The sequence below is a fragment of the Liolophura sinensis genome, chromosome 7 (genome assembly GCF_032854445.1).
Source record: "Liolophura sinensis isolate JHLJ2023 chromosome 7, CUHK_Ljap_v2, whole genome shotgun sequence".
NCBI classification, from domain to species: domain Eukaryota; kingdom Metazoa; phylum Mollusca; class Polyplacophora; order Chitonida; family Chitonidae; genus Liolophura; species Liolophura sinensis.
Genome location: NC_088301.1, coordinates 54,257,338 through 54,273,463, shown reverse-complemented (window position 1 = coordinate 54,273,463; position 16,126 = coordinate 54,257,338). Strand labels below are relative to the sequence as shown.

Sequence of the window (16,126 nt, the reverse complement as noted above, 5' to 3'; positions counted from 1 at the left end):
CATGAATCCCATTAGAATGAGAGAATCTGCATTGACAAGGTCTCAAAATCCAGATTCTTCAAAAGGGTGACAACTATAACTGATAAGTCTTACAAATGTCTGGGTAGAACTGGGGAAAGAGTTGTGTGAACAAGAAATCATTACAGACAGATCTGTCGACGGACATGATGACCGGTACTTGTACATCACCTCTGGAGGGTTATGGACGATATAAGTACAAATCGCCAATGAAATAAAAAATACATGGTTTAGGAGGTAGATAATGACAGCCTTAACAAGACTCCTTTACTGTGATGTATTGTTCCCAAAGTTGGTGCACACTTCACTCAGCAGGACTATCATAAATTGAACAACTAAGCCCGGTTGTAGGGAGGAATGTACTTAAAACAGGCCAAAGATTTGTACCTTTTACGAATAGAAACTTCCGTACAAAGGATTAAATCCAAATTGTAAAACTGAATATTAGTTTATATCTTAGTGTTTGGAACCAAGTCCACCACCAGAGCAGCCTTACAACTTTATACAGTGTGGAATACATACATGTATAGACATAAACATAAATGTATTTAATTCCTGGCAATATGTTGATATAACATGGAATTTACAGATTTCTCTACTATTCAATAGGACTTTTGCATAGATTATTGACAACATGTTGTCAACAAAAATGTTATGCATATCTTGGACCTATTTTATGAAGAGGGTGTAACTTAAATCAAATGTAACATAGCCTATTGCAATAGTAGGCCTACATCACACATGGGAAAGTTCATCAGCAGATAGCAAAAGGTCTGTGGTTAGCCCTAGGCACTCAACTTTCCATGACAAAAAAAAAAAACATGACTAACCTAGTATAAGCAAAAAATCTCTTGGCAGATTCATTTACTATTACATGTACATGTATGTATAACTGGTGAAATAGATATACTTTTGTTGTCTGTGAAAATTCACAACAGGTCATCCATAACGGCACCAAGTCCAAGTACATGTGCATCAATGCCCTCTCATCAAATCAGTTTCTGCTCTTATGCAACATGGGCTAATATTTCCTGCTGATTTGATTTGAGACATCTGGTGAAGATAATATTATGAGTAGTAGCCTAATACACTGTATACTGAATAGGCTTACATACAACTGATAACAGACACATAGTTAAATGAAGGTGTGCAATACACACATGAAAAATAGAAGAGGTAGCAAGTCTATTGAAGCAAAGAAGCTTGGCTACCAAAAAACTCAGCTTTAGAACATACGAATGTTAAAGTTGGGAGTAATCCAAAAGTACTTTCTGAGATATCTTAATATACAATGTAACAAAATAGTAACTAAGTCATAAATTTTGTTACTGATGGTAATTAGCAACTTCAAGAAAAAGAACACCTTCTTCGTGTCATTGCAGTTTATGTATGCAAAGCTTGAGCTAAATACATGTACAGAATACACACTAGCGATTAAGTTGTTAATTTTATAAGTTACAAACAAAACATCAACAACGGAACATCCCCCTGGTGTAATGTTGAGCTTTACATGTATGAAAAACCTCCGCACAATAAATGCAATGCTTTTAGATATATCACTCTTGTTTACAAACAAGAGGCACTGTCATAAATTTTGTGATGTAATGTAATGATACATGAAAGGTCACAAAATATCACATTTTTCCAGTATCTCATATTAAGTTATTTACATTATGTACATGTACATGTCTACACCTAAATGTGGTATGATAGTCCTTTGAGCTTTGAGCAAATGGTCTTCAGGACCAAAAACCACACCTTGAAGGTAAATACTAAAACTTTTTTTTCTCTTAAATATAAATATATTTAGTCATAGCTTCATGCTGCGAATTACTGTAGTATCACAATGATATATTTTTAAAGTATCCCATGTAAACACAGATATTTAGCCACAGGAGTGTAAGACTCGACTTGTGAGTCAATTAACAGTTGACAGGTGTAGTATGTCCATAGATGATGTCATTTCAAAGGGTGTTCTGTTGCTTTGATCTTTAACCTGAGGATCAGCACCACTCTGGAGGAGAGTTCTTGCAGCAGCTGGGTGACAGGCCCCACAGGCAATGTGAAGAGCTGGAACAGATAAAAACAGGTGACCTCACATAAATCTAATCCATTGGTAAAGTGGGTATTACGTAACAGTTTAATGATGGGATGTGCACCGATGCAGGTAGCCAGGTGTTTATGTAAGATCTTTCAATGTATGCACAAACATCAAAGACCAAACCTGAACGAAGGTAATATTGCATTCCTAACCTTAGCTACATGTACATCATAACATGTTTCTGCATGCACTTCTGGACTGGTTATAGTGAACATAGCTTGATTTCTTCACTTCAAGGGATACCGTTGACAATTCTACAAAAACACATTTACACAGTTCCACAACATCACGATTTCATCGCTTCAAGACAAGAGCATATGTACAAGAGAGATACTCTCTAGGAGTATACATGTGCATACAAGTACACATGAATGTGTTACTTATAAATTTCACCCATGACTACCTCACACATTTTGTCTGATTGAAAATTCTATTTATTTATTTATTTATTTATTTGATTGGTGTTTTACACCGTACTCAAGAATATTTCACTTATACGATGGCGGCCAGCATTATGGTGGGTGGAAACCGAGCAGAGCCTGGGGGAAACCCAGGACCATCCGCAGGTTGCTGACAAACCTTCTCCAAACTGCCTGAGAGGAAGCCAGCATGAGTTGGACTTGAACTCACAGCGACGGCCTTGGTGAGAAACTCCTTGGTCATTACGCTGCGCTAGCGCGCTAACCAACTGAACCATGGAGGCCCCTCTCTATTTATCTTAGAGTGAGTGAGTGAGTGCTTGGGGTTTAACGTCGTACTTAACAATCCTTCAGTCATATGACAACATAGGAATACTTAGAGTGCATGTAATGTGCCTCCTTGTTGCAGGACGGATTTCCACCGCTCCTGAAGCGGATGCTCTACCAACTGATGCTCTACCAACTGTGCTATCGAGGCCGTCATTTTCGTCTTAGAAAGGTCATTTGGGGTTGCATTGTGTAGAAGGCAGGATGATATCTCACTGACAAAATGTAAGTTTCAGCACCAAAAGAAACATTTTATGACATTTATTTGCCTCTAAAAATTCACCACTCGGGAAAAACTCTGAGGCATTCGCCATACCATTTCCACATGCTTGAATTGACATTTTATGCATCTCCAACAGAGCTCCTTATTTATACAACTGCAGCAAATTCTTTCAAACATCACCTCATTGAGACGTGGCCGTCTCTATCTCAATTGTTTTGACAAGTACTGTCATGTATCGTGTTGGAAAAACAGTGGCATTGCGGTGTAGGAGAAACAGTGGCAATGTGGTGTAGAAGAAACAGTGGCATTGCTGTGTAGGAGAAACAGTGACACTGCTGTGTAGGAGAAACAGTTGTATTGCTGTGTAGGAGAAACAGTGTCATTGCTTTGTACTGACATTGCTGTGTAGGAGAAAGAGTGGCACTGCTGTTTAGGAGAAACAGTGGTATTGCTGAGCAGGAGAAACAGTGGCATTGCTATGTAGGAGAAACAGTGGCACTGCTGTGTAGGAGAAACAGTGCTGTGTAGTGGCATTGCTGTGTAAGAGAAATAGAGGCATTGGTGTGTTGGAGAAACAGTGGTATTACTGTGTAGGAGTGTAGGAGAAACAGTGGTATTGCTGTGTAGGAGAAACAGTGGTATTACTGTGTAGGAGAAACAGTGGTATATACAGATGATATACAATCTACAATATGACTCATTATATCAATTTTATCAAACAAGTGGTGTAATTTTCATTTAAAACTTGATTTGATGTAATCATAATCTCATAATTTACTTTTTTGTGGTTTTAGATGGTTGATAGAGAAGACAATGTTTGATGATTTTGACAAGCATGTAAATGAGATGCGTACTGATATCAATATATGTGAAACGGTTGGAGCTGAATCACACATTCAACTAAACATAGCCCAAGAGAACATTGAGGAAATCTGTGATTTCTGTAATCAGAAAACATAACACTCTCTTGCACAATGAGATGAAGAGCTTTAATTTTTTTGAAAATATCAGCATTCATAAATGCTCATTTATCAAAACATTTGGCTCCAAAACTTATGTCTATGACGTCACACAATGACTTGCAGGGTGTGAGGAGCGGTGATTTTGAAAATCATACTGAATGAAATATTCAAATTTAGGCTTTTGAAGCCAAAAATTCACCTCAAAACTTATTTGCTTGTCTTACAATCCATCATGGAAATTTGAGAATGCAACAAACTGTGTTTCACAGGGCTTCATTTTGGCTCTGTTTTGGACTTTCCATGTGATGGTAGACCCTTAAACGTGATGTTGAATCAAAAGGTCACAGTGTGGCCAATTATCATGTTTGATGTGGTAAATAAAATGGACTAGATCTAAGAATAATCTTGAGGTACATCAGTTCATACACACGAGACAACTCTTTGGTGCTCTACAAAGTAGTAAGGTAAGTTTGTAAGTGTTTCATTTCATAAAAATCTGATACCGATGCTGCTGTCGTGGATGGTTGAACTCTTGTTTCTGTGTTCGGGTACCTTGTTTTAGCCTCAGCCCATTTAGGCATTTAGAGCCGAGCGCTTTATTCCTTTCAACAGCCTTTGGTATTTTTCACATTTCATGAAGATTAATTTTAAGCGTATCCAGTGTTTAAAAAACTTAACCATTTGTTACCTAGAAACAGCTATTGCAGTGTAGTCAGTGATTGCTAGCCTGCCTTTTTTTTTTCCACAGCAACAAACAATGGAAGTAGTCAGTATGGAGTTTTTCATTGCATAAGCTTGTCAATGAATGTTCAGGAGACCAATCAAAATTTCAGTTTATTTATACAATGCGTGGATTATTGAAAATTTACATCACTGTTGTTAAATCATTGACACAGGCAAATTATGAGAGAAATGTATGTATACTTGGGGTTTAATGTCGTACTTAAGTACGAGGAGTCATTAGGCGTGTGTACATATACATGTACTATGTCTTTTTGTGGTAGGGCGAGTCCATGCTGCTACTGAAGGTCTGCCGACCTTGTGGTGGAAGCTCTATCCACTTGGCCACAGTAGGCAACAGTGGCATTCCCAGCTCTCAAAAACTGGGAAACGTTCAGTTTGCGCAGAGGTCACATAAATTTAAAAATGAGCGAAATCAGTTCCCATAGTAGAAATTGTGGCGAAACAAGTACACGGAACTGAAAAAGCGTTTCCCAGCAAGTCTGAAATCTATAAACCTGCAAGTCCGACATTTGGCGACCTCTTAATGGACGACTGTTGCTTACTGTACTGGGAGAGTCCAGTACTTGTCCACTATTAAATCTAAATGTAATTTAAGTCCTAGTTCAGTAAAATTACATCATCAAAAAGTGAAAGTTTGGTATATAGTTTTAGTGTGAGTAGATTAAAAAGTTGATTTTCTCCAAATATAATGTTTTTTTTTTTCAGTGGATTGTTTTTTTTGTCAACTTTGGGATTTGCCCCAAAACCTGTTTGCACTCGGTAATTTTCGTGTCCGTGTACTTTATGATGTCACAAGTAGACATGTGAGTTAGTCATATAGTTAACAGTAGAGACCAGTAATAGACTTGCCAAACAAAGTACACAGAAAAGTAGATTTTTAAAGTTGAGCGCGATGGTTCAGAAATGTGTTGCCTACAGCTGTTCTGCATTAACAACGACAGTGTGAGCCTACACAGGTGGCCCAAAGACAAGGGAAAGGCGATGCTGTGGGCAACTTTCATCCAGACCAACGAGCCCTCAGGACACAACCACAACTGCAACCACAACCACTGTTTTGTGCTTGAAGCATTTTTCAGAAGAATGCTATGAATTCAGTCCCATTCATGATTCACCAGGAAGCAAGATAGTAGACCTACTCTCTCAGTAAATTTATTTTAGAGGATGAATAGTGTTGTCAGCCAGGCTGTGTAAGAAATGTGTCAGTAACAAGGGTCAACGTATACACAATATGGCGGACAAGAGAGTAGTCCACGTGCAGGTGAGCAGGTAGACTCCCTGAAGTTGATGGTATTATAATATTATTTGGTACTGCTGAATATAACTGCTATAGAAATTGGCATGCTGCTATGAACATAATGACTACTACCCATACGTAACCCACATGTAAGTTTAGCAGCATTTCACTGTCGAATCCTGAGACTTTCACATCTGAGTTGAACTAATAGCTGTTTGATATTCCAGCAAACAGAGGTTTTGTGCCGATTTAATTACACATCAACTCAATCACATAAACTCAGAACACTTTAAGACGACTTCATCATCGCTCTCATCCAATTCTTCCCAATCAAATGTTTTCTCGTTATCTGCCATTTAGCTACAGTGAGGATCTACCTGTGACTTCATGCACATAACACTCCACCTCGGCAGTTGTCTTTGGGCGTGCTCGACACAACTTCAAAATAGACTTTAAAATGCCAACTTACTGCACCAAAACAGTGAATTTTTTTTTTACTTCCCAATTAGTAATATGTGTAAATTATGTCCGTTTTTAGTAGACTTATGAAACATATCATTTGACTGAAGTAGCACTTCAAATTTCATAACCAATTCCTGTGAAACCCATTTGTATAACCCAGGGGTTATGCAAAAATAATATGCTTAAATGAACTTAAGGTTCTGCGAAGTAAATTTCACAAGACCTTTTTTTTCTGGTTGAGCAGATTTTTCAAATCTTGAGGGCTGCATTCCTGTGTAGGAGAAACAGTGGTATTACTATGTGGAATGAAGATGACATTGTTATGTAGGTGAAACAATGGTATTACTGTGTGGAATGAAGATGGCATTGTTATGTACGAGAATCAGTGGTATTAATGTGTGGAATGAAGATGGAATTGTTATGTAGGAGAAACAGTGGTATTAATGCGTGGAATGAAGATGGAATTGTTATGTGTGAGAAACAGTGGTATTAATGTGTGGAATGAAGATGGAATTGTTATGTACGAGAAACAGTGGTATTAATGCGTGGAATGAAGATGGAATTGTTATGTAGGAGAAACAGTGGTATTAATGCATGGAATGAAGATGGAATTGTTATGTGTGAGAAACAGTGGTATTAATGTGTGGAATGAAGATGGAATTGTTATGTAGGAGAAACAAGGGTATTAATGTGTGGAATGAAGATGGCATTGTTATGTAGGAGAAACAGTTGTATTAATGTATGGGATGAAGATGGCATTGCTATGTACGAGAAACAATGGTAATACTGTGTGGAATGAAGTAATACTGTGTGGAATGAAGATGACATTGTTATGTAGGAGAAACAACGGTATTAAAGTGTGGAATGAAGATGACATTGTTATGTAGGAGAAACAGTTGTATTAATGTGTGGAATGAAGATGGCATTGTTATGTGCGAGAAACAGTGGTATTAATGTGTGGAATGAAGATGGAATTGTTATGTAGGAGAAACAGTGGTATTAATGCGTGGAATGAATATGGCAATGTTATGTAGGAGAAACAGTGTTATTAAAGCGTGGAATGAAGATGGCAATGTTATGTAGGAGAAACAGTGTTATTAAAGTGTGGAATGAAGATGGCATTTTTATGGAGGAGAATCAGTGGTATTAAAGCGTGGAATGAAGATGGCATTGTTATGTACGAGAAACAGTGGTATTAAAGCGTGGAATGAAGATGGCAATGTTATGTAGGAGAAACGAGGGAATTACTGTGTGGAATGGAGATGGTGTTGTTATGTAGGAGAAACATTGGTATTAATGTGTGGAATGGAGATGGCATTGTTATGTAGGAGAAACAGTGGTATTTATGTGTGGATTGAAGATGGCATTGTTATGTAGGAGAAACAGTGGTATTAAAGTGTGGAACGAACAGTAGCATAGCTGTAGAAGAAAAAGTGATAGGAGAAACAGTACTATTTCTCTTCAGGAGAAACAGTGGTGAAACCTAAGAATGAAGCTTTTGCAAAAGTGCAGAATAACAAATTCTACCACTACCTAAAAGTTGTATCTGGAAAACATCTGAATCAGCCTACCTGTCCTTCCTTTGCTGTCAACTGCATTCAAACATGCCCCATTTTCAACAAGAGTTTTTATCACCTCGACCTGTCCTTCCTACAATATATAGTAAAAATTCTCAGATTATTTGCTGAAAATTGTTTTTAATACATCTTACTTTTGAAGTTTCTCCAAAAAATTAATGCCCCCTCCCCACCTCGACACAGACACACCAAAAAACAATTATAGTTAGTAAGCTAAATTAACAAGCTAAATATTTCTGTCGAAATTAAATCATAGCTACTTTATAGCTTGTTTTCTAAAGCACTATCATTTAACAGCAAGAAGGATTTGGGGACGATTATAAAACCAGATAGCTGGTTTTCATAAAAATCTTTCTACAGTACATTTTGGTTTTGAAATACATCAATCTCATACACATGTATCATCTACATAGAGTTCCATTATAGGACTGAAATGAATTGATTGAAGTTCTGATTTTATACTCCTCTGGAAATGGATTAATACAGGATATTGCACAGTGAAGGTTGAATACCATAAATGTTGTTCGAGTGAGAGGTGGGAATGGTAACCCACAAGACACTTCGCGTCAAGGTGGGGTCAAGGTCTCAAGCAGTCTAATACCAAAATGTAATAACAAAAGTGATATCTAATTAATGTAGATATCATTTTTATCAACGAAGGAAATACTGGGATTTCACTGATGTATAAATAATAAAAGGGCATCTCTGCCCATTTGGGTATCAGGAGCTTTTGGAGCTAAGTCAGTGAGGTACTTTGTAAGTAGGTTATTGCCTCTCTTACCCATTGGTAATTAAAATGGATTGTGGTCACATAACCAGGAAACAGCTGACAAGGGATATAACCAAATGCTGGTTTGGACTGAAAATTCGTGAAATATGATTGGCCAATGTCAGACATCAACTGGGATACACCCACCTACACACCATAATAGTAAACAGCACTACATGTGCCTGTAGGTTTGGACGGGTCAACCTTAGTTCACATGTTTTCATTCTGTTTATGATTTTGCATAGTATTACATTCTTAGAAGTGTACACTATGTATGATCTATAAACATGTAAATAAACTTACATACACAATGTTTGAAAGAATATGACTGAATCATCTTCAAGTAGTTTAATGCCCATGTGGTTTTGAACCCTACTCATTCATTTATTGAATGTAACATTAGTACCTATCATAAGGACATTGTGGATGCCATCCCATGCTATCCTACAATATTTATTTATTTGACTGGTGGTTTACACCTTACTCAATAATATTTCACTTATATGATGGCGGTTGGAGGAAACCGAGTACAGCCTGGGGAAATTCAAACTGAATGACATTAACCTAACTCTGGAAGGCTGCCTGCTGCATGAATTATAAGGAGAATTAACTCTCTCCAGTTCCTCATCAGACCACCAATATACAAGTACGGCAATGTCAACTAGGACTCACCTTTGCTGCGATATGTAGAGGTGTTATCCCATTATGTGTGGAGGAGTTGATACTGACATTACATTTTGTAATCAGAAACTGAACAGTTTCTGAATGACCAGTCTGAGCTGCTATATGAATGGCCTGGTAACCAGAGTTGTCTCCCTTTGCTGGATTTGCCTAAAAATGTAGAGAAGAAAAAAAGGACTCACAGTAGGCCTACTAAATGGATCCAGTACCCCATTACAACTTCTGTTTTTCGGCACCCCATTACAACTTCTATTTTTCGGGAGAGACGAATGTAATTCTGTGTATATTAGGGTGTAAAGTTTTTTCGCAGTGCCAGCCTGCCATTTTTGGTGTACAGGTGCCTGCTTGGTATCAAAATGATGGAAATTGTCTAAGCTTCGGGCAGGTATGAGTTTTAATGATGAAAGTTTGAAATTCGGGGCAAGAGGACACAGGGAGACAGGTTGTGACTGGCTGCGAGTGACATCCCTTGACGTTGCTAGGCTCTTCCCAGCTGCCGGCATAGAAACGTCTATATTTTGACGGTCAACCTATGTCAAGATGTTTATGGCTTTTTTCTCACAGGCTGGGCCAGGTATGCACCAAAGCTTATTGACCATGGAATGTTTGGGACTGAGCTACAGCGCTAAATGTTAACATTGTCGCTTACGGAAAATTACTACGGGGTCTGTAGCCAAACACAAAGAGTTTGTAATTATCCATCTGCTGTAAGAACCAATCGTGAAGAAACAATCAGTCAGAAACTATTTTGCTCTGGTGTCTACCAATGGATTTTAAAACCATAAGATGTGCACCTTATGCAAAAAAACCCACACCACAAGAATTATCAGAGCCATCATTTTGTTTTTTGCTTAAAACTGTTAAAATAGCTCAAAACTTGAATCTCATCTGCAACTTGTCATTGTGAAGCCATAATATACAGATTTTAAATTCAATACAATGAACTGTTTTGAAAAAAAGTCTAGAAAACCTGTTCTGTGTTTGACTGACTGTCCGTCGGTATGTAACACATAAAGTACATGTAGATGGAGTGCACCTAAGCTGTATATATGTTGTACATGTACAATACTGTACCCTTACAGGGAATTTTATAATAGCTTGCAAATAGCTTGACACAAAGGTATAGAACATTTTTCCTGGGCTTTTCAAATCAGCTTACAAAAGTGAAATCTGTCTTGAAGGTAGGTCTTCAACTACTTGTACCTTATGCCATATAAGATAACTTTGAAACTCGTCATGAGTTATTTTCAGGCCAATCCACGTGTTGCATCAACCTGACCATAGCTTACATATACATCATAAAGACATTCAGAAGGAGTGAGTGAGTGAGTGCTTGGGGTTTAACGTCGTACTCAACAATTTTTCAGTCATATGACGACGAAGGAATCATTAGGGTGCATGTACGTGTAATGTGCTTCCTTGTTGCAGGACGGATTTCCACCGCTCTTTTATTTAGTGCTTCTTCACTGAGACGACTTACCAAAGGCAAGTAAGCCGCCCTGCCCAAGCCATTATACTGATACGGGTCAACCAGTCGTTGCACTATCCCCTTCATGCTGAACGCCAAGCGAGGAAGTTACAACTTCCTCTTTTAAAGTCTTAGGTGTGACTCGATCAAGGATTGATCCTGGATCTACCGGTCCCGAAGCGGACGCTCTACCAACTGTGCTATCCGGGCTGGTGACATTCAGAAGGACCTCAAAGGTGTAATTCAATGCAGCCTCATTGAGGATTCAAAATTTTCTTTGGTACAAAGTCGAGAGACTTGGGATCAAACCTGGGTAAGGCCATAATAAAGACTTTAACACGGCATTCAGCAAATAATACTGGTAGCTGGCCTGATTGAGCAGTTTGTAAAACTTCAAAATGTTCAAGTCATGTAATACATTCAAATATTGACCTCTAAACCAAAGAAAAAAAAAAGTAGAATGATGGACACTGTCATACACACATACCAGAAAGACTAAAATTATTATACTCTCACAACTATCACTGTTTATCATATGCCTAAAGGTTGCAGAGCAGTGACTACATATGTTACAGAGTTGTAAATCAATGTGGTGGTAAAGACACACTGTGGGGAGTTACAATGTGGTACTTCACCACAGGCCTTTGATATGCAAATCGTGAACTGTATTTGGCAATCCATGTATTATGGGAAGCAATTGCAACCCTGTGAATAGCTGAGTAAAATGTAGAGCTATTAGGTAAAAGACTTCCTTGGTCTTCGATTTGCAAAATGTTACTGATGATTGGCTATCTGTGTACTATGGGTGGCCATTTCAACCCTATGACTGCCCAAAAGCTTTAACCAAACTGGATACCAACACCACTGCCGACAGCATCTGATCCCTCTCTCACTTCGTAAGGCCAGCTAAAAACAGTACTTGATGCTGCCTTGTTTGGCAGTAAGCACTGAGAGGCTAAAGCAAGGAAACAGGACTGGTTGGCCTGGTGTCAGTATAATGTGACTGTGAGAGGTGTCATGTCTTGTGTCTTCAGCATGACAGTTCAGTGGCCACAGCACTTTGGCACCATGGACTATCCTGTCACCAGAAGACACATTATATGACACAGTATACACACACCTAATGGCACCCAGTCGTGATACCACTGAAAAACATAAAACCCAAGCATACAGTGTACATACAAAGATTTCACACTTCAACTTGAAATGTGTAATACATAGATTGTATTTGTACACCCATGATACAAAGCTAGTTATTTTTTTATCATCTGATTGGTACATTTAAACTTCAACAGGCATACAAAATACAAACACAAATTTGAACAAACCACTGACAGACAGGCAAAAAAACTGATTATTACCACCGGCCCAATTTCACCCAGTTAAAAACAACAACAGTGATGTTCTTATCAGGCTCAGTGCTGGTGTCTTTCGTGATTGCAAGAGGTTTCTTGGTGTCTTTCATTAACCTTATCATGGTTGTCATGAGAATGTAATGGTATGTGAAAAGGGCGAGTGGAATCAACAGGTATAATCTTCTGGTTTATGCATGCTTAGAAGAGAGCCAGCCAAAGCCGTGGCAGGGGCATATTCAAATATATGAATGCAAGAGTAAATTTTGTCCCACGTTGGCAAAATACATGCTTGATCAGAGTGACAAGTGTTTGTGTTTTTGTTGGTTGTTTTTTTAAGATGGTCAAATACATTTTGAATGTGAATTTTAATCTGGCCATTAAACCAGTCTAATTTTGAGTCTGAAATAAACTGTCTTAGGACATATATTTCATTATGTGAAACAGGGTTTCACCCACCTGATGTTTTCGGAGTAGTAAATCTGCCACAGGGATATCCCCTGTCCTGACAGCATCCATGAAAGGAGTCGTGCCACAACTATCTGTAACGTCACTGGGGTAGTCACAGTGACTTACTAAGAACTCCACTACTTCCCTGTGACCGTGCAAAGCTGAAATGCAGAAAGAAAGAAAAACTCTTTGAGTCCCTTTCATACAGAAAAGATATCATACATGTGCATATTAATTTTCCTAGGTTTACTGGAAATACACTTCCAAAAAACCTGGTATGTTTCCAGACAGAGAAAGCACCTGTCGCTGGTAAACCTTTTAACTACTAAATCAGTAGATTAAAATAATTATTCAACTAATTTTTTCACAATGTCTGTAACTGTACTTAAAAATGGTTAATTAACCTGGAACCTCCAGTCTTGTACATTTTCTCTTTTGGGAATTTGTATTTGAACATTTACAACAACAGGTGTACAATACCTGCAGTGTGTAAGGGTGTTCGTCTATTGTTACTTTTCGTATCCCATAAATCTTTCTTCCAGTTTAGCAGAGAAGATATAATGTCCATATGACCTTCCCTGTTAGAATATAATTGCATGTTTCAAATTGCCATTGACTGATATGTAACATACACAGTATCTAACATTCACTGTGAATATGATAAGCATCAAGAATGACAATCATATATATACATGTAGCAGTACATGTATCTCAAGGCATTCATATTTAAGTAGTTGATATTGGGTGTATATTAGCAATCTCTTTACCACAGCAACTGTGAATAGAGAAATCAACCCTGAATGTGTATCAATGTACTCACTAAAATTTAAAATTGTACATGAAAAACAACATGAGTTTTAAGTTGGAGCTTAGACACATAGTCACACCTATGCATACAGCAGATATAAATTGCCAGTATGGATACCATGGCAACAGTAGAATTGGTCATGTGATAGTGGACATTAAAAAAATAATTATAAATATTAGAATACATTTACCAGTGTATACAGCACCAGCATACAAACTGCACATATATATATATAAATATATATATATATATATATATATATATATATATATATATATATATATATATATGTATATATATATATATATAGTACATTTAGTACAATTAGCCTTGAACAATGCAGGGACATACTCACCTGCATGCAATATGGAAACTATTCCATCCATCTTTATTCTTCAGGCCAGGGTTAGCCCCATGCTCGAGCAGCAATGTTATGATATCTTTGTTTTTCTTTGTGCAAGCCAGCATTAATGGGGTCCTGGATGAAACACAAACCATACCATGAAAATCGCAGGATTTTATCTGCACCCATCTAAATTTTGATGTTCAGATAAAACTGAAGTATTTATATTGTCTGGCATATGCTACAGTCATGTTACAACCTGATGTGAAGAAACCATCACTTTAATATCAAGCTTAATTAACTTTACATGTACTTCTTCTAATACCAATGTTGTGATGAATACAAGCCAAGCCATAGTCTCAGGGTGAACAGTATGTTTCTTCAAATCTGGGACTATTATAAACACAGGGATATGAATCAGCCAGCAAATGAAAGGTGCGGGCAACCATACATGTATGCATGATGTCACATGCCTTGCTATAACTTGCACACTTATGAATCATGTTGACACAGGGTTGTAAACGCCATTTCTCTGTGTAGGTTTTTTTCCATTTCAAAAAACCATGACAAATTTCTTCTTTTTGGACTTCAGGGTTTTTATTTCAGTGTGTCATATTTTACATGCAGAATGAGTCTTGTAAGAATCATCAGACAAAACAATATTCTGAACCTATTCGAATCTGTCTACAGTGAGGCAGGCCTTCGAATATTAGCTGCCTATGCATATCCCAGAATATAAATGCCTGAATGAAATGTACTTTCTTCTGTGTAAGTGGGATAAATAACATGGGTCATATGTACATGTACAGAAAAAGTAATAAATTCGTGGATACAAGCACAAGTTACTGAGACACAGTCCTTAATGAGGCTATATCCCAGATTTTTGACAAAATGCATCCATCTTCACTAACAGTATCACAATTTCTGTGTTTACCATCCATCTATATCTCAAATTTTTGCCTTTTGGTAATTAACATCAGGTTTGCATATGTACTATGTATAGTGTTAAAATGATTGTAAAGTTTTAAAAACTTTTATAATACAACCTGCTTTATAAATTTTATAAATTTTTAATTTTTTTTAACTTTATTACCAAATTTGAACGTTAACAGGTACAGGTGAGGCTGACATTTTGTTAAAGGTAATTACTTGGGCTACTCTAAAACAGTAGCAAAAGTCTTTCAGATTTTCTTCTGTGAATGGAAAGAAAACACCTTGCCCTGCATCTTTAACATAGAAGGTTATATCAGGTTTAGTCCTGTACAAAGCGACTAGAGTCATATTGTACAGGACTAATTCAGATTCTGATCTGATCAATTTTTATTTGTTTACATCAAGGTTGTTTATCTTGATCTGGCTTAATGTTAAGTATCCAGTAATCCGTGCCAATTACCACACCAATGCCTTTGTCAACATACCAGTCTGCTCTCTTCAAACTGTCAACTTGCACTCCATTCTCAAGCAATAGTCTAAGACATTCTGTTTGGCCAAAGTGAGCAGCTTCGTGGATCGGCCGTTTGCCGTTCGTGTTCTGTTTTTCGAGGTTGCATGAGCTATTACAGAGATACTGGAAAACATTTACATGACCATGACGAACTGCCAAGTGTACAACAGTATCACATGATTTGTTCAATTGACTGTCTGCCCAGCTTGTGCTAATTCCCTTACACTCATCAACAGCTTTCTGTACAATTTTGATGTCTCCATGCTGGGTTGCTTGTAACAATCGTTCCTTTAGCTTTCTCTCCATTATTATGCAGTGTGGTAGGGCATAGTGAGATTTTTGCTTGTATTTGTAATGTACACTAATTTAAACTTCGCAGACTATGCTACCAGGATGACAGTTTATGGATCTAATTCAGAGAAGGTCTGTCAACTTTTCACTGAAGAAAAACTACGGTGGCGATTGATGCAACCGTCTATTTCCGATTCATAATCCTTCCTATATGAGCACATCAGTCAGCCAGCGACTAACCCCGCGCAAGCTGAGATTCAAATAAGACCCTTAAGCCATTAATAACTACATTCAAAGTAGACAATTCACATAATTTCCTCTCACTTACACTTAATTGCCATCGATTATAGTATTGTAAAGATGTTAATTTTTCTACAGTGAACCTGTTAACTTTAATTAAGATAAATGTTTGATTTTTTCGTTGCTGTTGGAGACAGTGATAAGATGCCAACT

General features: G+C 37.5%; 1 protein-coding gene across 1 annotated transcript; it reads right to left on the bottom strand.

Annotated features, from left to right (window-relative positions):
* Nucleotides 1-1,592: 1,592 nt before the first annotated feature.
* Nucleotides 1,593-15,891, bottom strand: LOC135471589 (ankyrin repeat domain-containing protein 16-like). The gene is made up of 7 exons (XM_064750876.1): nt 15,357-15,891; nt 13,951-14,073; nt 13,268-13,365; nt 12,797-12,948; nt 9,509-9,667; nt 8,062-8,140; nt 1,593-2,088 (listed from the first exon to the last, which is right to left on the bottom strand). Exons 1-7 carry the CDS (start codon nt 15,686-15,688, stop codon nt 1,937-1,939), a joined length of 1,095 nt encoding a protein of 364 aa, XP_064606946.1. The 5' UTR covers nt 15,689-15,891; the 3' UTR covers nt 1,593-1,936.
* Nucleotides 15,892-16,126: the final 235 nt, after the last annotated feature.

Coding starts and splice junctions, on each gene's coding strand:
- LOC135471589 (XM_064750876.1), bottom strand. CDS start 15,688: ATGGAGAGAAAGCTAAAGGAACGATTGTTACAAGCAACCCAGCATGGA. Junction 14,074..15,356: donor AGTTTGAAGAGAGCAGACTG/GTATGTTGACAA, acceptor TGTTTCATCCAG/GACCCCATTAATGCTGGCTT. Junction 12,949..13,267: donor AACACCCTTACACACTGCAG/GTATTGTACACC, acceptor TCTGCATTTCAG/CTTTGCACGGTCACAGGGAA.